The 24,653-nt window shown below is 42.8% G+C and overlaps 3 protein-coding genes across 3 annotated transcripts in view; all 3 read left to right on the top strand.

The window, feature by feature from the left end:
• Window positions 1-24,653, top strand: part of LOC307053752 (vomeronasal type-2 receptor 1-like) — a gene marked incomplete at both ends in the record, with an annotated part of 253,032 nt that overhangs the window by 89,723 nt on the left and 138,656 nt on the right.
• Window positions 6,846-7,628, top strand: LOC307053162 (proline-rich protein 23C-like; the record flags this gene model as incomplete). The annotated part of the gene is made up of 1 exon (XM_079704470.1): window positions 6,846-7,628. The coding sequence occupies one exon, from the start codon at window positions 6,846-6,848 to the stop codon at window positions 7,626-7,628; it is 783 nt and encodes a 260-aa protein (XP_079560596.1).
• LOC307053161 (proline-rich protein 23C-like) lies at window positions 21,485-22,267 on the top strand (the record flags this gene model as incomplete). The annotated part of the gene is made up of 1 exon (XM_079704469.1): window positions 21,485-22,267. The coding sequence occupies one exon, from the start codon at window positions 21,485-21,487 to the stop codon at window positions 22,265-22,267; it is 783 nt and encodes a 260-aa protein (XP_079560595.1).

Below are 24,653 nucleotides of genomic sequence, written 5' to 3'. Positions count from 1 at the left end.
TCAAAAAGAGTCATGTACCAAAATGTTCATTGCAGCTCTATTCACAATAGCCCAGAGCTGGAAACAACCTAAGTGTCCATCATTGGATGAATGGATAAAGAAGATGTGGCACATATATACAATGGAATATTACTCAGCCATAAAAAGAAACGAAATTGAGCTATTTGTAATGAGGTGGATGGACCTAGAGTCTGTCATACAGAGTGAAGTCAGTCAGAAAGAGAAAGACAAATACCATATGCTAACACATAGATATGGAATTTAAGGGAAAAAATTGTCATGAAGAACCTAGGGGTAAGACAGGAATAAAGACACAGACCTACTAGAGAACGGACTTGAGGATATGGGGAGGGGCAAGCGTAAGCTCTGACAAAGCGAGAGAGAGGCATGGACATATATACACTACCAAATGTAAAACAGATAGCTACTGGGAAGCGGCCGCATAGCACAGGGAGATCAGCTCAGTGCTTTGTGACCACCTAGAAGGGTGGGATAGGGAGGGTGGGAGGGAGGGAGACACAAGAGGGAAGAGATATGGGAACATATGTATATGTATAACTGATTCACTTTGTTATAAGGCAGAAACTAACACACCATTGTAAAGCGATTATACTCCAATAAAGATGTAAAAAAAAAGTTTATACAACTCTCCTCAATACTCTGTAATAACGTATATGGGAACAGAATCTAAAAAACAGTGGATATATGTATAACTGATTCATTTTGCTGTACACCTGAAACTAACACAACATTGTAAATCAACTACACTCCAATAAAAATCAATTAACAAAAATGGGCAGAAGAGGTGAACAGACATTTTTCCAAAGAAGACATACCAGTCGGGCAACAGGCACATGAAAAGATGCTCAGCATCACTAACCGTCAGAGAAATACAAATCAAACCACCATGAGATACCACCTCACACCTGTAAGAACACCTAACATCAAAACGACCACAAATAACAAATGTTGGCTAGGTTGTGAAATAAAGGGGACCCCCGTACACTGTTGGTGGGAATGTGAATTGGTGCAGCCACTGTGGAAAACAGTGTGGAGGTTCCTCAAAAAACTAAATAGAATTACCATATGATACAGCAATTCCACTCCTGGGTATACATCCAAAGAAAACAAAAACACTACTTTGAAAAGATACATGCAGCTGAATGTTCATGGCAGCATTATTTATGACAGCCAAAATATGGAAACAACCTAAGTGTCCATCAACAGATGAACAGCTAAAGAAGCTGTGATGTGATACATATATGCATGTGTGTGTCTGTGTGTATGTATATACTCAGCCATAAAAAAAAAGAGTGAAATTTTGTCATTTACAACAACATGGATAGACTTGTAGGGTATTATGCATAGTGAAATAAGTCAGACAGAGAAAGACAAATACTGTTATGTTATCACTTAAACATGGAATCCAGAAAATAAAACAAACTAGTGAATATAACAAAAAAGAAACAGATTCACAGATATAGAGAACAAACTCGTGGTTACAAGTGGGGAGAGGCAAGATGGGGTAAGAGATGAAGAGGTATAAACTACTATGTTTAAAGTAATTAAGCTACAAGGATATATTGTACAACACAGGGAATACAGCCAATATTTATGTTTTGGCCGTACCCCGCAGCACACGGGGATCTTAGTTCCCTGAACAGGGACTGAACCCGGGCCCCCTGCAGTGGAAGCATGGAGCCTTAACCACTGGACCGCCAGGCAAGGGTCCATAGCCAATATTTTATAATAACTATAAATGGAGTATAATCTTTAGGAATTGTTCATCATTATCTTGTACACCTGAAACGTAACACTGTAACTCCATTATACCTCAATTTTTAAAAAACTAAAAAAGAACCCGACAACGACATATCACTTCATACCTGTTAGAATGGCTTTTATCAAAAGGCAAGAAATTAAAAGTGTTGGCGAGTACGTGGAGAAAAGTGAGCCCTCCTGCGGTGTCGGTGGGAATGTAAACTGGCACAGCCACTATGGAGAACGGTATGAAGATTCCTTAGAAATGCAGGAATAGAACTACCATATGATCCAGCTATCCCACTTCTGAGTATTTATCCAAAGTATATGAAGACACTAACTTGAAAACACTTATGCACCCCCATGTTCATTGCAGCATTATTTACAATAGTCAAGGTATAGCAACAACCGCAGTGCCCATCAACCAATAAATGAATAAAGAAGATGTGAAACACAATATATACAATACAGATACAGCCATAGAAAAAAAATAAAACCTGGCCATTTGCCACAGCATGGATGGACACTGAGAGTATTATGCTAAGTGAAAGAAGTCAGCTAGAGAAAGCCAAATACCATATGATTTCACATAGATAGGGAATTTTTAAAAAAAACATACAAAGTAAATGAACAAACCACACCAAACAAAAACAAACATGTAGATACAGAGAACAGAGTAGTGGCTACCAGAGGGGAAAGGGTGAAATGGATAAAGAGGATCAACTCTGTGGTGACTATACAAACTAAATCTTTGTTGGTGAGCATGCTGTAGTGTGTACAGAAGTAGAAATATAATGTTGTCCATATGAAACTTATATAATGTTATAAACAAATGTTACCTCAATAGAAAATAATTTTTTAAAAAGATATACATATAGCAATGATTAAAATGACTATTCGTGGAATTTAAGTTCCAGTTATGGAGGGAAGTGAAGAACTGATAGTTTAAGTTTCACTGAAAAGATGAATTTTTCCAGAAGGGCATAAGCATTGATGGAGTTTGGATATGTAAAGGGCTAAGCTAGAAAGTTAGGAGGTAGCCACTACTCTGAGAATAAATCTTTTAAATTGTGATTACAGAGGGGGTCCCAATTTGGAGTAATTGTTACTGAGCCACGTTCATTTGCCTCACACACAGAAAGCCCAACTCTGAGATAGAGAGGTTTGCAGCAGAGAAAGGGTTTATTCACAAGGCAGTCAAGCAAGGAGAAAGGAGAACAAATCTCAAATCCATCTCCCCAAAGGCCAGGGGCTAGGGATATTTACTGGATAAAGAATTAGGGTGGCCTGAGGTGCAGGGAGTGTGGGGAAAGGTGACTGGAAATGAGAAAAAGATTGGGTCGGGACTTCCCTGGTGGCACAGTGGTTAAGAATCCGCCTACCAAAAAAAAAAAAAAAGAATCCGCCTACCAATGCAGGGGACATGGGTTCGAGCCCTGGTCTGGGAAGATCTCACATGCCTCGGAGCAACTAAGCCCTTGAGCCACAAATACTGAGCCTGCACTCTAGAGCCTGCGTGCCACAACTACTGAGCCCGTGTGCCACAACTGCTGAAGCCCACGCTCCTAGTGTCCGTGTTCCACAACAAGAGAAGCCACCACAATGAGAGGCCTGCACACTGCAACGAAGAGAAGCCCCCGCTCACTGCAAATAGAGAAAGCCCGCATGCAGCAACGAAGACCCAACGCAGCCAAAAATAAATAAGTTAAATAAATAAATACATTTTTAAAAAAAGATGTATCGTTATTCTCGGCAGGTGCAACTAAGCTACGTGCTTCTTCAGAGGATGCATGTTCAGAAAACGGCGACATTAGCATATTCTTAGGGTGGAGGTTTTGGCCCTCTGACATCAAATGGCCACCGATCAGACACTCTCGCATGCCCGAGGGGAGAGGCGGTTGTCCCAACCAGTCTTAACCAGCTGAAGTTCAAACTGGACAACTGACTCCAAGTTCCAAAAAAACAACTCGGGCAAACATCTTAAGACTCTTACATCAGACGTACTTATCTGTAGGGGTCGTGAAGAGGCCTTGTAGCTTACTCTTTAGGCTACATCATGCTTGGGGGATATGCAAGTTTTTGTAAAAACAGTTAAAGTGAGCTTGACCAGCGAAGGCAGTTTACAGTTTACTATTTACTAATTAAGTTATAGTCTAATGGATGTAACTGATGACTACCATATAAGTTTCATAATGACAAGGTAAAGAGTATGAGTCAGTGAGGTAGGAGGGAGGACAAAATTACTGAAGAGGAAGAGAACTGAGAAGCCAAGATGTGGGGGGAGGAGGGATCCATGACAATATTAAACTCACCACAAACTACAGCAGATGTGCAATGAGTGAGAATTACAGTGAATCAAGTGCGAAAGTCTTCAAAGACTGTGATAGAGACATTTGCTACACATACATTTGATAAGTGACTGGTAGTAGTATGACTGAACCCCAATGTCTTTAAACAATATTTTGTTTATTTACAGAATGTGGTAATACTATGAAGGCCATAGAGAGAGGGATGAGATAGAGAGTAAGTGAAGAAACCATTCCAAACAAAATGGTCAGAAATGCCCTTTTCAAGAAAGTGCCCTCAGAGTTGGTCTTTGAAGAACGAACCAGCACTGCAAAAAGTTGGAGGAAAAGTTGAAACCTAATTTTTTTAAGTAAAAAAAAAACCAAGAAGATGGGAATATTTCAAAGAATTAAATATAATATTGGCTAATAAGCATGTGAAAAAAATGATCCACCTTGACTGGCAATCAGAAATGCAAAATGAAAACACAATGATATAGCATTTTACTACACCAGGTTGGAAAACAGTTAAGAGTCTATCAATAAGAAATGTTTACAAGGATGTCATGAAATGGAAACATACTCCGCTCACAGGAGTTTAAACTGTGAAAAATATTTTGGGGAAAAAAAAGAGGAAGGCGTTACCTATTAACATTTTTTAAATCTTTTTTTATAATTTTAAAATTTATTTATTTGTTTATTTATTTATCTATTTATTTATTTTTGGCTGTGTCTGGTCTTCGGTACTGCATGCTGGCTTTTCTCTAGTTGAGGCCAGCAGGGGCTACTCTTGGTTGCAGTGCGCGGGCTTCTCATTGCAGTGGCTTCTCTTGTTGCAGAGCACAGGCTCTAGGCACAAGGGCTTCAGTAGTTGTGGCGCACGGGTTTTGCTGCTCTGCAGCATGTGGGGTCTTCCCAGATCAGGGATCAAACCCATGTCCCCTGCATTGGCAGGCAGATTCTTAACCACTGCGTCACCAGGGAAGTCCCTACCTATTAACTTGAAAAGACACACACAGGACCAATTATAGTAATTCACTCTTAGGTGTATGCAATAAATGTATGAGTTAAGAGTTCATGATTTAAAACCAGAGAAGTCTGCATTGGATGCCTATATCTAACACAAACTTGGTACATATTTAATTTTTGAAACCTCACTTGACCACTCTGAGCTTCAGGTGTTGTGAAAAGTAAAAAAGATCATTTTTTTTTTTTCAGAGAGGGCAGGAAGACACTTTTGCAGGTCATAGATAACTTTTATGGTTTTGATTGTGGTGATAGTTTCACGAGTGTATTTTTACCTACAAACTCAAGTTGTTTACATTAAATGTGTACAGCTTTTAGTACATACCTTAACTACTGCACCACCAGGACCCTGGTGGTGCAGTAGTTAAGAATCCGCATGCCGGGTTCGAGCCCTGGTCCGGGAAGATCCCACATGCCGTGGAGCAAATAAGCCCATGTGCCGCAACTACTGAGCCTGCACTCTAGAGCCCAAGAGCCACGACTACTGAGCCTGCGTCCCACAACTACAGAAGCCCGTGTGCCTAGAGCCCGTGCTCCGCAACAAACAGAAGCCACCGCAACGAGAAGCCTGTGCACCGCAGCGAAGACTAGCCCCCGCTCGCTGCAACTAGAGAAAGCCCGCACGCAGCAACAAAGACCCAACGCAGCCAAAAGTACATAAAAATAAAAAATTTTTTCAGAACAAAGATCAGGGCTTCCCAGGTGGCACAGTGGTTGAGGGTCCGCCTGCCGACGCAGGGGACACGGGTTCGTGTCCCGGTCCGGGAAGATCCCGCATGCCGCGGAGGGGCTGGGCCCGTGAGCCATGGCCGCTGAGCCAGCGCGTCTGGAGCCTGTGCTCCGCAACGGGAGAGGCCACAACAGTGAGAGGCCCGCGTACCGCAAAATAAATAAATTAATTAATTAAATTTAATTTAATTTAGTAAATGAAGATCATTTTTTAAACCTCAGTAGAATGGTTGACATATAATAAATACTGAATACAACAATTTAATTATACTAAGATTGCTTTAATTTTATAACAGCTTTTATCTTCAGGAAGGAACTGCCACAAATATTTGACCATTAAGACAGAGCTTTACCTAAACATATATGAGTATTTTCCATTCACTCCTGAAATGAAAGCACAAGCATTAAAGGAATTTCATGGAACGTTTAGATAGGTCCGTTTTATGTTGCCAGGGGGGTGGTCTATTTGAGTGGTTCTTTTCTCTAGAATGCCTGAAATCAAAGGAAAATATTAACCTTAAAGGTGACTAATATTTAAAGTTCCATTTTCGGTGTATCTTTTTTTCTCTAAAAATGAAGTACGCGAGTATTCTGGCCCCTGGAGGACTTTAACAGTAGCTTTCTACCAACCACAGCCCCGGCTATTGGGCAGCACAGATACCGCGAGGTCTACGGGGCGGAGCCTTGGAGGGGGCGGGGCTTCGCGTGACATTTTGCGACTAGGATTTCACTGGCTTCACCCGCAGCATCTTTCGCTGTCTGTTGCGTAGACGAATCGGCGTGACGAGCTGAAGATTCGAAGGCGCCAGGCCCAGCCCCGCGCCAGACGCCGTTCCCCTAGAAACCTGAACTGCAGGACCAACTGCAGGAGGCGGCCCCGGAGCTCCGAGGACTCGTCCCGTATCGCGCCGTCCTGCCGTCCCCGCATCGCGCCGCCCCGCCCCGGCTTGCCTCAGCCGTCGTCGAAACCCGTCACAGCGTGCAGGATCGAGCGCCTCCTCGCCCTCTGCCAGGCCCCGGGGGCGCCGTCCGTCGGTCGAGGTCATGGGCACACGGCCCCGCAGGCCCAGTGCCTACCCTGCGGACTGGTGGGGACCGCAGACCGAAGGACCCGGCCCCGCCAAGCGCCGCCGGACGGAGGAGCCCGAGGAGCCCGAGTCCGAGTCCGAGGCGGCGCCCAGCCTGGACAACCTGACGGGACCTCCGGCCGCGGACGCGCTCACTTCCGTAGTGGTCCTGCCCGCCGGCTGGGCCCTGCACCTGCCCCTAGATGGCGTCGACGTGCTGCTGGAGCCCAAGCCCACGTCCGTGCTGCAAGTGTCTCTCGGAGATCACATCCTCATGCTGGTCCCCGAGGCCCTCCTGGGCTGGGGCGTGGAAGGCCCGTGGGGACAGGGCCTGCAACGGGCCGCTTTCCTGAGCGCTCCAGGGGAGTACATGGCCCGGGAGCCGGGATTCTTCTGCGCAGCTGTCCCAGAGATCGCCCGCCAAGAAGAGGCCAACCAGGAGGAAGCAGACGCCGAGCTCCTGCCGCCTGGGATGGAGGCTGAAGCCGGCTCCGTCGCTGAGCTCCGCAGCCCCACCGCAAGGGTGTCGGGACCCAGCGCGCAGGGCTTTGTCCCAGAGCCCCGTCCTCGGGCGCCCAATCCTAGTCCAGAGAAACGCTCTCCTCACCACGACGACAACCTGCACTTGCGCCTTCGGGAGCTCTCCCTCGACTCACCACTCCAACCTCTACCTCCCTCTCCGAGTCCGGGTCCTCACGAGCGCCCCCAACGCTCTTACCGTCCTAAGCGCGAGGCCCAGAGATGTCTGTTCCCGGAATGAACTGCACCCCGGTGTACACACACACACACGCACACACACACACACACACACACACACACAAATTCTGGCTACCATCCTGGAGGCCCAATGGATTTCCCGGCGTCTTTTACACTGAATGTCCTACAACCTGGAAATTAAGCATCTCGTGGGCCAACAACTCCTTTTTCCCTCCAGACTGGCTATAGTAGCAGGAGAAGACGTCAGGAAAAGAAAGCAGACTCTAGACCTCATCTTTGAAATGGAAAATCTGCCCAGGGATACCGGACAATGTGTGTTCAGACGTCTGGACTTCTTTACAACATCATTCTCAGGCCTATCCATTCCCGCTCGTTTGCATTGGTTATTTTCTCTCAAATTCTTCTCTCTCCAGCACCATACCCTATTGCTACCCTATTTCTCCCCAAACCAATAAATAACTGGATTTCTCATGTTATATGTTTTCCCATGCATTTATGAAGATTTTTAGCCATGGCTTTTCTCTTTCTTGGTGTTTTGAGCTGCTCTCCTGGAAAGTTGCAAAATAGTATGATGGTTACTATACATAATTGTATGATGTTTGTTCATAGCTTCCTCTTAACCTGAGGAAGTTCTCTTCCAGTCAAGTTCACTTTTCATTATGAATAAATGCTGGATTTTTTTTTATTAGTTTCTGCTTTATAACAAAGTGAATCAGTCATACATATACATCTGTTCCCACATCCCTTCCCTCATGCATCTCCCTCCCTCCCACCCTCCCCATCCCACCCCTCCAGGCAGTCACAAAGCACCCAGCTGATCTCCCTGTGCTCTGCGGCTGCTTCCCACTATCTATCTACCTTACATTTGGTAGTGTATATATGTCCATGCCTCTCTTTCGCTTTGTCACAGCTTACCCTTCCCCCTCCCCATATCCTCAAGTCCATTCTCAAGTAGGTCTGTGTCTTTATTTCTGTCTTACCCCTATGTTCTTCATGACATTTTTTTTTCTTAAATTCCATATATATGTATCAGCATACAGTATTTGTCTTTCTCTTTCTGACTTACTTCACTCTGTATGACAGACTCTAGGTCCATCCACCTCATTACAAATAGCTCAATTTCATTTCTTTTTATGGCTGAGTAATATTCCATTGTATATATGTGCCACATCTTCTTTACCCATTCATCCGATGATGGACACTTAGGTTGTTTCCATCTCCGGGCTATTGTAAATAGGACTGCTATGAACATTTTGGTACGTGACTCTTTTTGAATTATGGTTTTCTCAGGGTATATGCCCAGTAGTGGGATTGCTGGGTCATATGGTAGTTCTATTTGTAGTTTTTTAAGGAACCTCCATACCGTTCTCCATAGTGGCTGTACCAATTCACATTCCCACCAGCAGTGCAAGAGGGTTCCCTTTTTTCCACACCCTCTCCATTCATGCTGGATTTTATCAGATGTTTTCAGCATGTATTAGGATATGCATTTCCTTTTTAAATCTCTTCCTCCGGTTATTTTGTCTCAGAGACTGATGTAAAATGTTTGCATTCCTGCTATTACACATTATTCATACCTTTTAAATTCTACCCCGAGTTTTTTCTTTTGTAAATCAAACCTCTAACTTTTAAAACATTAATTTAGGGGCCTCCCTGGTGGCACAGTGGTTAAGAATCTGCCTGCTAATGCAGGGGACATGGGTTCGAGCCCTGGTCTGGGAAGATCCCACATGCCGTGGAGCAACTAAGCCCATGAGCCACAGCTGAAGCCCACGCACCTACAGCCCATGCTTCGCCACCAGAGAAGCCACTGCAGTGAGAAGCCCGTGCACCTCAACGAAGCGTAGCCCCCGCTCACCGCAAATAGAGAAAGCCCGTGCGCAGCAACGAAGACTCAATGCAGCCAAAAATAAATAAATAAAAAATTTAAAAAATAAAACATTAATTAATTACCATATTTCTTTCACATTTTTATAAAAGAAATAAAATCTACAGGTAAAGCCGAAAACAAGATGGTTTCAGTTTTTTTAAACAGCAATACTATTTATATTCACCAACATGCTTTACCATTTCCTCTCTACCTTTTTATTCTTATATTCCACTCTCAAAGTCTAGCCTCAATTTTCTTCTTGCTGAAGAATATACTTTAATAGTTCTTTCCACTATACCCTATGTGTAGTAAATTATCTTGGTTTTGTAAATCTCAACATGTTTTGTGTAGTACACTCTCATAGTCTTGTATATCTGAAAATTTTTATTATGTATTCATTCCTAATTCTAAAGTGTTATTTAAGTACTTTAAAGACATTACTCCATTGTTCTGCCATCTTTTATTGTTGTTGCAGGCAAGAGGTCTCTGCCAATCAAGTTGTTGTTCCTTTTATATTTGACTCAGCTGTTCATTAGCACATTTTTAAATTTTATTTTATTTTTTAATTGAAGTATAGTTGATTTACATTGTTGTGTTACTTTCTGGTGTACAGCAAAGTTATATATTTTTTCCATATTCTTTTACATGGTTATGGTTTATTACAGGATATTGAATATAGTTCCCTGTGCTATACAGTAGGACCTTGTTGTTTATCTGTTTTACACTGAATACATAATAGTTTTATATCTGCTAATCCCAAACTCCTAATTTATCTCTCCCCCACCCTCTTTCCCCTTTGGTAAACATAAGGTTGTTTTCTATGTCTGTGAGTCTATTTCTGTTTTGTAAATAACTTCATTTGTATCATATTTTAGATTCCACATATAAGTGATATCATATGATATTTATCTTTCTTTGACTTACTTCACTTAGTATGATAATCTCTAGGTCCATCCATGTTGCTACAAATGGCATCATCTCATTCTCATTTATGGCTGAGTAGTATTCCATTGTATAGGTATGCCACATCTTTTTATCCATTCATCTGTAGATAGACATTTAGGTTGCTTCCATGTCTTGGAAGCATTTATTTATTTATTTATTTATTTATTTAATTTTTGGCTGTGTTGGGATTTGTTGCTGCACGTGGGCTTTCTCTAGTTGCAGCGAGCGGGGGCTACTCTTCGTTGCAGTGCGCAGGCTTCTCATTACGGTGGCTTCTCTTGTTGCAGAGCACGGGCTCTAGGCACACGGGCCTCAGTAATTGTGGCATGTGGGCTCAGTAGCTGTGGCTCGTGGGCTCTAGGCTAGCGGGCTTCAGTAGTTGTGGCACACGGGCTTAGTTGCTTGGTGGCATGTGGGGTCTTCCCAGCCCAGGGCTCAAACCTGTGTCCCCTGCACTGGCAGGCAGATTCTTAACCACTGCGCCACCAAGGAAGTCGCCAGTTGGCTATTTTAAATAGTGCTACTATGAACATTGGGGTGCATGTATCTTTTCAAATTAGAGTTTTCTCGGGATATTTGCCCAGGAGTGGGACTGCGGGACCATATAGCAACTCTTTTTAGTTTCTTAAGGAATCTCCATACTGTTCTCCATAATGGCTGCACCAATTTACATTCCCTTCAACACTGTAGGAGAGTTCCCTTTTCTCCACACCCTCTCCAGCACTTATTATATGTGGACTTTTTAATGATGCTCATGCTGACCAGTGTGACGTGATACCTCATTGTAGTTTTGATTTGCATTTGTCTAGTAATTAGTGATGTTGAGCATATTTTCATGTGCTTCTTGGCCTTCTGTATGTCTTCTTTGGAGAAATGTCTATTTAGGTCTTCTGCCCTTTTTTTTTTTTTTTTTTGCGGTATGCGGGCCTCTCACTGTTGTGGCCTCTCCCGTTGCGCAGCACAGGCTCCGGATGCGCAGGCTCAGCAGCCATGGCTCACGGGCCCAGCCGCTCCATGGCATGTGGGATCTTCCCGGACCGGGGCACGAACCCGTGTCCCCTGTATCGGCAGGCGGACTCTCAACCACTGCGCCACCAGGGAAGCCCTAAAGTCTTTAATGCATTGAGATGACTTTTGTGTGTGGTGTGAGATAGTGGTCTAGTTTCTTTTTTTTTTTTCTTAGCATGTGGCTGTCCAGTTTTCCCAACGCCATTTTTTAATCTAAATTTATTTATTTATTTATTTTTGGCTGCGTTGGGTCTTCGTTGCAGTGCATGGGCTTCTCATTGCAGTGGCTTCTCTTGTTGCGGAGCACAGGCTCTAGGCACACGGGCTTTGGTAGTTGTGGCACAGGGGCTCAGTAGTTGTGGCTCGCGGGCTCTAGGGCACAGGCTCAGTAGTTGTGGCGCACGGGCTTAGTTGCTCCGTGGCATGTGGGATCTTGCCAGACCAGGAATCGAACCCGTGTCCCCCTGCATTGGCAGACGGATTTTTAACCACTGCACCACCAGGGAAGTTCCCCCGTCACCATTTATTGAAGAGACTGTCCTTTTCCATTGTACACTCTTTGCTTCCTTGCCATGAATTCATTATCCGTATATGTATGGATTTACTCCCAGGTTCTCAGTTATGTTCCATTGACCTATGTATCTGCTTTTCTGCAAATATAATGCTGTTTTGATTATTGTAGCTTTATAATATAGTTTTAAATCAGAGAGTGTGATACCTCCAACTCTGTTCTTTTTATCAGGATTGCTTTGGCTGTTCAGGGTCTCTTATGGTTTCATGTAAATCTAAGACTTTTGTATTCTATTTTTGCGAAAAATATCCTTGTGACTTCGATAGAGATTGCATTGAATCTGAAGATTGCTTTAGGTAATAGAGACATTTGAACGATGTTATTTCTTCCAATCCATGAGCACAGAACACTTTTCCACTTATTTGTCTCCTCAGGCAAGGGAAACACAGGCAAAAGTAAACAAATAGGATTACATCAAACTAAGAAGTTTCTGCACAGTAAAGGAAACCAGCAACAAAATGAAAAGGGAACCTACCTAATGGAAGAAGATGCTTGCACATCATATATCCAGTAAGGGGTTAACATCCAAAATATAGAAAGAACTCACAACAACAACAACAAAAATAAAACAACCCCAAAATGGGTATAGGACATTTTCCAAAGAAGACATAGATGGCCAATAGACACATGAAAAGATGTTCAACATCACAAATTATTAGAGAAATGCAAATCAAAACCACAAAAATCTATTCCTCTTAAAGTCTATGTCTCATGTAAGTATTGCTCCCCAGCTTTCTTTTTATTTCCATTTGCATGGAGTATCTTTTTCCATCCCCTCACTTTCAGTCTATGTGTGTCTTTAGATCTGAAGTGAGTCTCTTGTAGGCAGCATATATATGGGTCTTGTTTTTGTATCCATTCAGCCACTCTTCTTTTTTTTCAAAACAAACAACTTTTTATTGAAGTATAGTTGATTTACAATGTTGTATTAGTTTCAGGTGTACAGCAAAGCGATCTATATATGTATATATTCTTTTTCAGATTCTTTTCCATTATAAGTTATTATATACAAAATATTGAATAGAGTTCCCTGTGCCATACAGTAGGTCCTCATTTATCTATCGCCCTATGTCTTTTGATTGGAGCATTTAGTCCATTTACTTTGAATAATTATTGATGTGTATGTTCTTATTGCCATTTTATTAATTGTTTTGACGTTGTTTTGTAGTGCTTTTTTCTTCCTTTCTTCTTCTTTCATTCTTTTGTCTTGTGATTTGATGACTATCTTTAATGTCATGTTCAAATTCTTGCCTCTTTTTTCTGTGTGCATCTATTATAGATTTTTCTGTTTGTGTCTATCATGAAGTTTATATACAGTGATATATTGTTATATGTGATTGTTTTAAGTTGCTGATCTCAAATCTCAAATGCATTTAACAACCCTACAATTGTACTCTCCTCCCCTTATGATTACTGTTTTTGACATCATATTTTACATCTAATTATTTTGTGTATCCCCAAACTGCTTACTGTAGATACAGATGATATTACTACTTTTGGCTTTTAACCTTCCTACTAGCTTTGTACATGGTTGATTTTCTATCTTTACTGTGTATTTTTTTTAATCTGTCTCCTAAGGCAAAGGAAACAAAAGCCAAAATAAACAAATGGGACCTAATTAAACCTAAAAGTTTTCACACAGCAAAGGAAACCATCAACAAAATGAAAAGACAACCTACTGACTGGGGGAAAATATTTGGGAATGAGATGACCAATAAGAGGTTAATATCCAAAATATATAAACAGCTCATACAACTCAATAGGAAAAAGCAAGCCACCTGATTGAAAAATGGGCAGAAGGAACAGGATAGAAAGCCCAGAGATAAACCCACGCACATATGGTCACCTTATCATTGATAAAGGAGGCAGGAATGTACAGTGGAGAAAGGACAGCCTCTTCAATAAGTGGTGCTGGGAAAACTGGACAGGTCCATGTAAAAGTATGACATTAGATCACTCCCTAACACCATACACAAAAATAAGCTCAAAATGGATTAAAGACCTAAATGTAACACCAGAAACTATCAAACTCTTAGAGGAAAACATAGGCAGAACACTCTATGACATAAATCACAACAAGATCCTTTTGGACCCACCTCCTAGAGAAATGGAAATAAAAACAAAGGTAAACAAATGGGACCTAATGAAACTTCAAAGCTTTTGCACAGCAAAGGAAACCATAAACAAGACCAAAGACAACCCTCGGAATGGGACAAAATATTTCCAAATGAAGCAACTGACAAAGGATTAATCTCCAAAATTTATAAGCAGCTCATGCAGCTCAGTAGCAAACAAACAAACAACCCAACCCAAAAATGGGCAGAAGACCTAAATAGACATTTCTCCAAAGAAGATATACAGACTCGCAACAAACACACGAAAGAATGCTCAACATCATTAATCATTAGAGAAATGCAAGTCAAAACTACAATGAGATATCATCTCACACCAGTCAGAATGGCCATCATCTAAAAGTCTAGAAACAATAAATGCTGGAGAGGGTGTGGAGAAAAGGGAACACTCTTGCACTGCTGGTGGGAATGTGAATTGGTACAGCCACTATGGAGAACAGTATGGAGGTTCCTTAAAAAACTACAAATAGAACTACCATATGACCCAGCAATCCCACTACTGGGCATATACCCTGAGAAAACCATAATTCAAAAAGAGTCATGTACCAAAATGTTCATTGCAGCTCTATTCACAATAGCCCAGAGCTGGAAACAACCTAAGTGTCCATCATTGGATGAATGGATAAAGAAGATGTGGCACATATATACAATGGAATATTACTCAGCCATAAAAAGAAACGAAATTGAGCTATTTGTAATGAGGTGGATGGACCTAGAGTCTGTCATACAGAGTGAAGTCAGTCAGAAAGAGAAAGACAAATACCATATGCTAACACATAGATATGGAATTTAAGGGAAAAAATTGTCATGAAGAACCTAGGGGTAAGACAGGAATAAAGACACAGACCTACTAGAGAACGGACTTGAGGATATGGGGAGGGGCAAGCGTAAGCTCTGACAAAGCGAGAGAGAGGCATGGACATATATACACTACCAAATGTAAAACAGATAGCTACTGGGAAGCGGCCGCATAGCACAGGGAGATCAGCTCAGTGCTTTGTGACCACCTAGAAGGGTGGGATAGGGAGGGTGGGAGGGAGGGAGACACAAGAGGGAAGAGATATGGGAACATATGTATATGTATAACTGATTCACTTTGTTATAAGGCAGAAACTAACACACCATTGTAAAGCGATTATACTCCAATAAAGATGTAAAAAAAAAGTTTATACAACTCTCCTCAATACTCTGTAATAACGTATATGGGAACAGAATCTAAAAAACAGTGGATATATGTATAACTGATTCATTTTGCTGTACACCTGAAACTAACACAACATTGTAAATCAACTACACTCCAATAAAAATCAATTAACAAAAATGGGCAGAAGAGGTGAACAGACATTTTTCCAAAGAAGACATACCAGTCGGGCAACAGGCACATGAAAAGATGCTCAGCATCACTAACCGTCAGAGAAATACAAATCAAACCACCATGAGATACCACCTCACACCTGTAAGAACACCTAACATCAAAATGACCACAAATAACAAATGTTGGCTAGGTTGTGAAATAAAGGGGACCCCCGTACACTGTTGGTGGGAATGTGAATTGGTGCAGCCACTGTGGAAAACAGTGTGGAGGTTCCTCAAAAAACTAAATAGAATTACCATATGATACAGCAATTCCACTCCTGGGTATACATCCAAAGAAAACAAAAACACTACTTTGAAAAGATACATGCAGCTGAATGTTCATGGCAGCATTATTTATGACAGCCAAAATATGGAAACAACCTAAGTGTCCATCAACAGATGAACAGCTAAAGAAGCTGTGATGTGATACATATATGCATGTGTGTGTCTGTGTGTATGTATATACTCAGCCATAAAAAAAAAGAGTGAAATTTTGTCATTTACAACAACATGGATAGACTTGTAGGGTATTATGCATAGTGAAATAAGTCAGACAGAGAAAGACAAATACTGTTATGTTATCACTTAAACATGGAATCCAGAAAATAAAACAAACTAGTGAATATAACAAAAAAGAAACAGATTCACAGATATAGAGAACAAACTCGTGGTTACAAGTGGGGAGAGGCAAGATAGGGTAAGAGATGAAGAGGTATAAACTACTATGTTTAAAGTAATTAAGCTACAAGGATATATTGTACAACACAGGGAATACAGCCAATATTTATGTTTTGGCCGTACCCCGCAGCACACGGGGATCTTAGTTCCCTGAACAGGGACTGAACCCGGGCCCCCTGCAGTGGAAGCATGGAGCCTTAACCACTGGACCGCCAGGCAAGGGTCCATAGCCAATATTTTATAATAACTATAAATGGAGTATAATCTTTAGGAATTGTTCATCATTATCTTGTACACCTGAAACGTAACACTGTAACTCCATTATACCTCAATTTTTAAAAAACTAAAAAAGAACCCGACAACGACATATCACTTCATACCTGTTAGAATGGCTTTTATCAAAAGGCAAGAAATTAAAAGTGTTGGCGAGTACGTGGAGAAAAGTGAGCCCTCCTGCGGTGTCGGTGGGAATGTAAACTGGCACAGCCACTATGGAGAACGGTATGAAGATTCCTTAGAAATGCAGGAATAGAACTACCATATGATCCAGCTATCCCACTTCTGAGTATTTATCCAAAGTATATGAAGACACTAACTTGAAAACACTTATGCACCCCCATGTTCATTGCAGCATTATTTACAATAGTCAAGGTATAGCAACAACCGCAGTGCCCATCAACCAATAAATGAATAAAGAAGATGTGAAACACAATATATACAATACAGATACAGCCATAGAAAAAAAATAAAACCTGGCCATTTGCCACAGCATGGATGGACACTGAGAGTATTATGCTAAGTGAAAGAAGTCAGCTAGAGAAAGCCAAATACCATATGATTTCACATAGATAGGGAATTTTTAAAAAAAACATACAAAGTAAATGAACAAACCACACCAAACAAAAACAAACATGTAGATACAGAGAACAGAGTAGTGGCTACCAGAGGGGAAAGGGTGAAATGGATAAAGAGGATCAACTCTGTGGTGACTATACAAACTAAATCTTTGTTGGTGAGCATGCTGTAGTGTGTACAGAAGTAGAAATATAATGTTGTCCATATGAAACTTATATAATGTTATAAACAAATGTTACCTCAATAGAAAATAATTTTTAAAAAAGATATACATATAGCAATGATTAAAATGACTATTCGTGGAATTTAAGTTCCAGTTATGGAGGGAAGTGAAGAACTGATAGTTTAAGTTTCACTGAAAAGATGAATTTTTCCAGAAGGGCATAAGCATTGATGGAGTTTGGATATGTAAAGGGCTAAGCTAGAAAGTTAGGAGGTAGCCACTACTCTGAGAATAAATCTTTTAAATTGTGATTACAGAGGGGGTCCCAATTTGGAGTAATTGTTACTGAGCCACGTTCATTTGCCTCACACACAGAAAGCCCAACTCTGAGATAGAGAGGTTTGCAGCAGAGAAAGGGTTTATTCACAAGGCAGTCAAGCAAGGAGAAAGGAGAACAAATCTCAAATCCATCTCCCCAAAGGCCAGGGGCTAGGGATATTTACTGGATAAAGAATTAGGGTGGCCTGAGGTGCAGGGAGTGTGGGGAAAGGTGACTGGAAATGAGAAAAAGATTGGGTCGGGACTTCCCTGGTGGCACAGTGGTTAAGAATCCGCCTACCAAAAAAAAAAAAAAAGAATCCGCCTACCAATGCAGGGGACATGGGTTCGAGCCCTGGTCTGGGAAGATCTCACATGCCTCGGAGCAACTAAGCCCTTGAGCCACAAGTACTGAGCCTGCACTCTAGAGCCTGCGTGCCACAACTACTGAGCCCGTGTGCCACAACTGCTGAAGCCCACGCTCCTAGTGTCCGTGTTCCACAACAAGAGAAGCCACCACAATGAGAGGCCTGCACACTGCAACGAAGAGAAGCCCCCGCTCACTGCAAATAGAGAAAGCCCGCATGCAGCAACGAAGACCCAACGCAGCCAAAAATAAATAAGTTAAATAAATAAATACATTTTTAAAAAAAGATGTATCGTTATTCTCGGCAGGTGCAACTAAGCTACGTGCTTCTTCAGAGGATGCATGTTCAGAAAACGGCGACATTAGCATATTCTTAGGGTGGAGGTTTTGGCCCTCTGACATCAAATGGCCACCGATCAGACACTCTCGCATGCCCGAGGGGAGAGGCGGTTGTCCCAACCAGTCTTAACCAGCTGAAGTTCAAACTGGACAACTGACTCCAAGTTCCAAAAAAACAACTCGGGCAAACATCTTAAGACTCTTACATCAGACGTACTTATCTGTAGGGGTCGTGAAGAGGCCTTGTAGCTTACTCTTTAGGCTACATCATGCTTGGGGGATATGCAAGTTTTTGTAAAAACAGTTAAAGTGAGCTTGACCAGCGAAGGCAGTTTACAGTTTACTATTTACTAATTAAGTTATAGTCTAATGGATGTAACTGATGACTACCATATAAGTTTCATAATGACAAGGTAAAGAGTATGAGTCAGTGAGGTAGGAGGGAGGACAAAATTACTGAAGAGGAAGAGAACTGAGAAGCCAAGATGTGGGGGGAGGAGGGATCCATGACAATATTAAACTCACCACAAACTACAGCAGATGTGCAATGAGTGAGAATTACAGTGAATCAAGTGCGAAAGTCTTCAAAGACTGTGATAGAGACATTTGCTACACATACATTTGATAAGTGACTGGTAGTAGTATGACTGAACCCCAATGTCTTTAAACAATATTTTGTTTATTTACAGAATGTGGTAATACTATGAAGGCCATAGAGAGAGGGATGAGATAGAGAGTAAGTGAAGAAACCATTCCAAACAAAATGGTCAGAAATGCCCTTTTCAAGAAAGTGCCCTCAGAGTTGGTCTTTGAAGAACGAACCAGCACTGCAAAAAGTTGGAGGAAAAGTTGAAACCTAATTTTTTTAAGTAAAAAAAAAACCAAGAAGATGGGAATATTTCAAAGAATTAAATATAATATTGGCTAATAAGCATGTGAAAAAAATGATCCACCTTGACTGGCAATCAGAAATGCAAAATGAAAACACAATGATATAGCATTTTACTACACCAGGTTGGAAAACAGTTAAGAGTCTATCAATAAGAAATGTTTACAAGGATGTCATGAAATGGAAACATACTCCGCTCACAGGAGTTTAAACTGTGAAAAATATTTTGGGGAAAAAAAAGAGGAAGGCGTTACCTATTAACATTTTTTAAATCTTTTTTTATAATTTTAAAATTTATTTATTTGTTTATTTATTTATCTATTTATTTATTTTTGGCTGTGTCTGGTCTTCGGTACTGCATGCTGGCTTTTCTCTAGTTGAGGCCAGCAGGGGCTACTCTTGGTTGCAGTGCGCGGGCTTCTCATTGCAGTGGCTTCTCTTGTTGCAGAGCACAGGCTCTAGGCACAAGGGCTTCAGTAGTTGTGGCGCACGGGTTTTGCTGCTCTGCAGCATGTGGGGTCTTCCCAGATCAGGGATCAAACCCATGTCCCCTGCATTGGCAGGCAGATTCTTAACCACTGCGTCACCAGGGAAGTCCCTACCTATTAACTTGAAAAGACACACACAGGACCAATTATAGTAATTCACTCTTAGGTGTATGCAATAAATGTATGAGTTAAGAGTTCATGATTTAAAACCAGAGAAGTCTGCATTGGATGCCTATATCTAACACAAACTTGGTACATATTTAATTTTTGAAACCTCACTTGACCACTCTGAGCTTCAGGTGTTGTGAAAAGTAAAAAAGATCATTTTTTTTTTTTCAGAGAGGGCAGGAAGACACTTTTGCAGGTCATAGATAACTTTTATGGTTTTGATTGTGGTGATAGTTTCACGAGTGTATTTTTACCTACAAACTCAAGTTGTTTACATTAAATGTGTACAGCTTTTAGTACATACCTTAACTACTGCACCACCAGGACCCTGGTGGTGCAGTAGTTAAGAATCCGCATGCCGGGTTCGAGCCCTGGTCCGGGAAGATCCCACATGCCGTGGAGCAAATAAGCCCATGTGCCGCAACTACTGAGCCTGCACTCTAGAGCCCAAGAGCCACGACTACTGAGCCTGCGTCCCACAACTACAGAAGCCCGTGTGCCTAGAGCCCGTGCTCCGCAACAAACAGAAGCCACCGCAACGAGAAGCCTGTGCACCGCAGCGAAGACTAGCCCCCGCTCGCTGCAACTAGAGAAAGCCCGCACGCAGCAACAAAGACCCAACGCAGCCAAAAGTACATAAAAATAAAAAATTTTTTCAGAACAAAGATCAGGGCTTCCCAGGTGGCACAGTGGTTGAGGGTCCGCCTGCCGACGCAGGGGACACGGGTTCGTGTCCCGGTCCGGGAAGATCCCGCATGCCGCGGAGGGGCTGGGCCCGTGAGCCATGGCCGCTGAGCCAGCGCGTCTGGAGCCTGTGCTCCGCAACGGGAGAGGCCACAACAGTGAGAGGCCCGCGTACCGCAAAATAAATAAATTAATTAATTAAATTTAATTTAATTTAGTAAATGAAGATCATTTTTTAAACCTCAGTAGAATGGTTGACATATAATAAATACTGAATACAACAATTTAATTATACTAAGATTGCTTTAATTTTATAACAGCTTTTATCTTCAGGAAGGAACTGCCACAAATATTTGACCATTAAGACAGAGCTTTACCTAAACATATATGAGTATTTTCCATTCACTCCTGAAATGAAAGCACAAGCATTAAAGGAATTTCATGGAACGTTTAGATAGGTCCGTTTTATGTTGCCAGGGGGGTGGTCTATTTGAGTGGTTCTTTTCTCTAGAATGCCTGAAATCAAAGGAAAATATTAACCTTAAAGGTGACTAATATTTAAAGTTCCATTTTCGGTGTATCTTTTTTTCTCTAAAAATGAAGTACGCGAGTATTCTGGCCCCTGGAGGACTTTAACAGTAGCTTTCTACCAACCACAGCCCCGGCTATTGGGCAGCACAGATACCGCGAGGTCTACGGGGCGGAGCCTTGGAGGGGGCGGGGCTTCGCGTGACATTTTGCGACTAGGATTTCACTGGCTTCACCCGCAGCATCTTTCGCTGTCTGTTGCGTAGACGAATCGGCGTGACGAGCTGAAGATTCGAAGGCGCCAGGCCCAGCCCCGCGCCAGACGCCGTTCCCCTAGAAACCTGAACTGCAGGACCAACTGCAGGAGGCGGCCCCGGAGCTCCGAGGACTCGTCCCGTATCGCGCCGTCCTGCCGTCCCCGCATCGCGCCGCCCCGCCCCGGCTTGCCTCAGCCGTCGTCGAAACCCGTCACAGCGTGCAGGATCGAGCGCCTCCTCGCCCTCTGCCAGGCCCCGGGGGCGCCGTCCGTCGGTCGAGGTCATGGGCACACGGCCCCGCAGGCCCAGTGCCTACCCTGCGGACTGGTGGGGACCGCAGACCGAAGGACCCGGCCCCGCCAAGCGCCGCCGGACGGAGGAGCCCGAGGAGCCCGAGTCCGAGTCCGAGGCGGCGCCCAGCCTGGACAACCTGACGGGACCTCCGGCCGCGGACGCGCTCACTTCCGTAGTGGTCCTGCCCGCCGGCTGGGCCCTGCACCTGCCCCTAGATGGCGTCGACGTGCTGCTGGAGCCCAAGCCCACGTCCGTGCTGCAAGTGTCTCTCGGAGATCACATCCTCATGCTGGTCCCCGAGGCCCTCCTGGGCTGGGGCGTGGAAGGCCCGTGGGGACAGGGCCTGCAACGGGCCGCTTTCCTGAGCGCTCCAGGGGAGTACATGGCCCGGGAGCCGGGATTCTTCTGCGCAGCTGTCCCAGAGATCGCCCGCCAAGAAGAGGCCAACCAGGAGGAAGCAGACGCCGAGCTCCTGCCGCCTGGGATGGAGGCTGAAGCCGGCTCCGTCGCTGAGCTCCGCAGCCCCACCGCAAGGGTGTCGGGACCCAGCGCGCAGGGCTTTGTCCCAGAGCCCCGTCCTCGGGCGCCCAATCCTAGTCCAGAGAAACGCTCTCCTCACCACGACGACAACCTGCACTTGCGCCTTCGGGAGCTCTCCCTCGACTCACCACTCCAACCTCTACCTCCCTCTCCGAGTCCGGGTCCTCACGAGCGCCCCCAACGCTCTTACCGTCCTAAGCGCGAGGCCCAGAGATGTCTGTTCCCGGAATGAACTGCACCCCGGTGTACACACACACACACGCACACACACACACACACACACACACACACAAATTCTGGCTACCATCCTGGAGGCCCAATGGATTTCCCGGCGTCTTTTACACTGAATGTCCTACAACCTGGAAATTAAGCATCTCGTGGGCCAACAACTCCTTTTTCCCTCCAGACTGGCTATAGTAGCAGGAGAAGACGTCAGGAAAAGAAAGCAGACTCTAGACCTCATCTTTGAAATGGAAAATCTGCCCAGGGATACCGGACAATGTGTGTTCAGACGTCTGGACTTCTTTACAACATCATTCTCAGGCCTATCCATTCCCGCTCGTTTGCATTGGTTATTTTCTCTCAAATTCTTCTCTCTCCAGCACCATACCCTATTGCTACCCTATTTCTCCCCAAACCAATAAATAACTGGATTTCTCATGTTATATGTTTTCCCATGCATTTATGAAGATTTTTAGCCATGGCTTTTCTCTTTCTTGGTGTTTTGAGCTGCTCTCCTGGAAAGTTGCAAAATAGTATGATGGTTACTATACATAATTGTATGATGTTTGTTCATAGCTTCCTCTTAACCTGAGGAAGTTCTCTTCCAGTCAAGTTCACTTTTCATTATGAATAAATGCTGGATTTTTTTTTATTAGTTTCTGCTTTATAACAAAGTGAATCAGTCATACATATACATCTGTTCCCACATCCCTTCCCTCATGCATCTCCCTCCCTCCCACCCTCCCCATCCCACCCCTCCAGGCAGTCACAAAGCACCCAGCTGATCTCCCTGTGCTCTGCGGCTGCTTCCCACTATCTATCTACCTTACATTTGGTAGTGTATATATGTCCATGCCTCTCTTTCGCTTTGTCACAGCTTACCCTTCCCCCTCCCCATATCCTCAAGTCCATTCTCAAGTAGGTCTGTGTCTTTATTTCTGTCTTACCCCTATGTTCTTCATGACATTTTTTTTTCTTAAATTCCATATATATGTATCAGCATACAGTATTTGTCTTTCTCTTTCTGACTTACTTCACTCTGTATGACAGACTCTAGGTCCATCCACCTCATTACAAATAGCTCAATTTCATTTCTTTTTATGGCTGAGTAATATTCCATTGTATATATGTGCCACATCTTCTTTACCCATTCATCCGATGATGGACACTTAGGTTGTTTCCATCTCCGGGCTATTGTAAATAGGACTGCTATGAACATTTTGGTACGTGACTCTTTTTGAATTATGGTTTTCTCAGGGTATATGCCCAGTAGTGGGATTGCTGGGTCATATGGTAGTTCTATTTGTAGTTTTTTAAGGAACCTCCATACCGTTCTCCATAGTGGCTGTACCAATTCACATTCCCACCAGCAGTGCAAGAGGGTTCCCTTTTTTCCACACCCTCTCCATTCATGCTGGATTTTATCAGATGTTTTCAGCATGTATTAGGATATGCATTTCCTTTTTAAATCTCTTCCTCCGGTTATTTTGTCTCAGAGACTGATGTAAAATGTTTGCATTCCTGCTATTACACATTATTCATACCTTTTAAATTCTACCCCGAGTTTTTTCTTTTGTAAATCAAACCTCTAACTTTTAAAACATTAATTTAGGGGCCTCCCTGGTGGCACAGTGGTTAAGAATCTGCCTGCTAATGCAGGGGACATGGGTTCGAGCCCTGGTCTGGGAAGATCCCACATGCCGTGGAGCAACTAAGCCCATGAGCCACAGCTGAAGCCCACGCACCTACAGCCCATGCTTCGCCACCAGAGAAGCCACTGCAGTGAGAAGCCCGTGCACCTCAACGAAGCGTAGCCCCCGCTCACCGCAAATAGAGAAAGCCCGTGCGCAGCAACGAAGACTCAATGCAGCCAAAAATAAATAAATAAAAAATTTAAAAAATAAAACATTAATTAATTACCATATTTCTTTCACATTTTTATAAAAGAAATAAAATCTACAGGTAAAGCCGAAAACAAGATGGTTTCAGTTTTTTTAAACAGCAATACTATTTATATTCACCAACATGCTTTACCATTTCCTCTCTACCTTTTTATTCTTATATTCCACTCTCAAAGTCTAGCCTCAATTTTCTTCTTGCTGAAGAATATACTTTAATAGTTCTTTCCACTATACCCTATGTGTAGTAAATTATCTTGGTTTTGTAAATCTCAACATGTTTTGTGTAGTACACTCTCATAGTCTTGTATATCTGAAAATTTTTATTATGTATTCATTCCTAATTCTAAAGTGTTATTTAAGTACTTTAAAGACATTACTCCATTGTTCTGCCATCTTTTATTGTTGTTGCAGGCAAGAGGTCTCTGCCAATCAAGTTGTTGTTCCTTTTATATTTGACTCAGCTGTTCATTAGCACATTTTTAAATTTTATTTTAT

Source organism: Hyperoodon ampullatus (assembly GCF_949752795.1).
Source record: "Hyperoodon ampullatus genome assembly, chromosome: 5".
Lineage (NCBI taxonomy): Eukaryota > Metazoa > Chordata > Mammalia > Artiodactyla > Ziphiidae > Hyperoodon > Hyperoodon ampullatus.
Note: the sequence above shows the minus strand (reverse complement) of the source record. Positions and strands in the feature narration are given on the sequence as shown.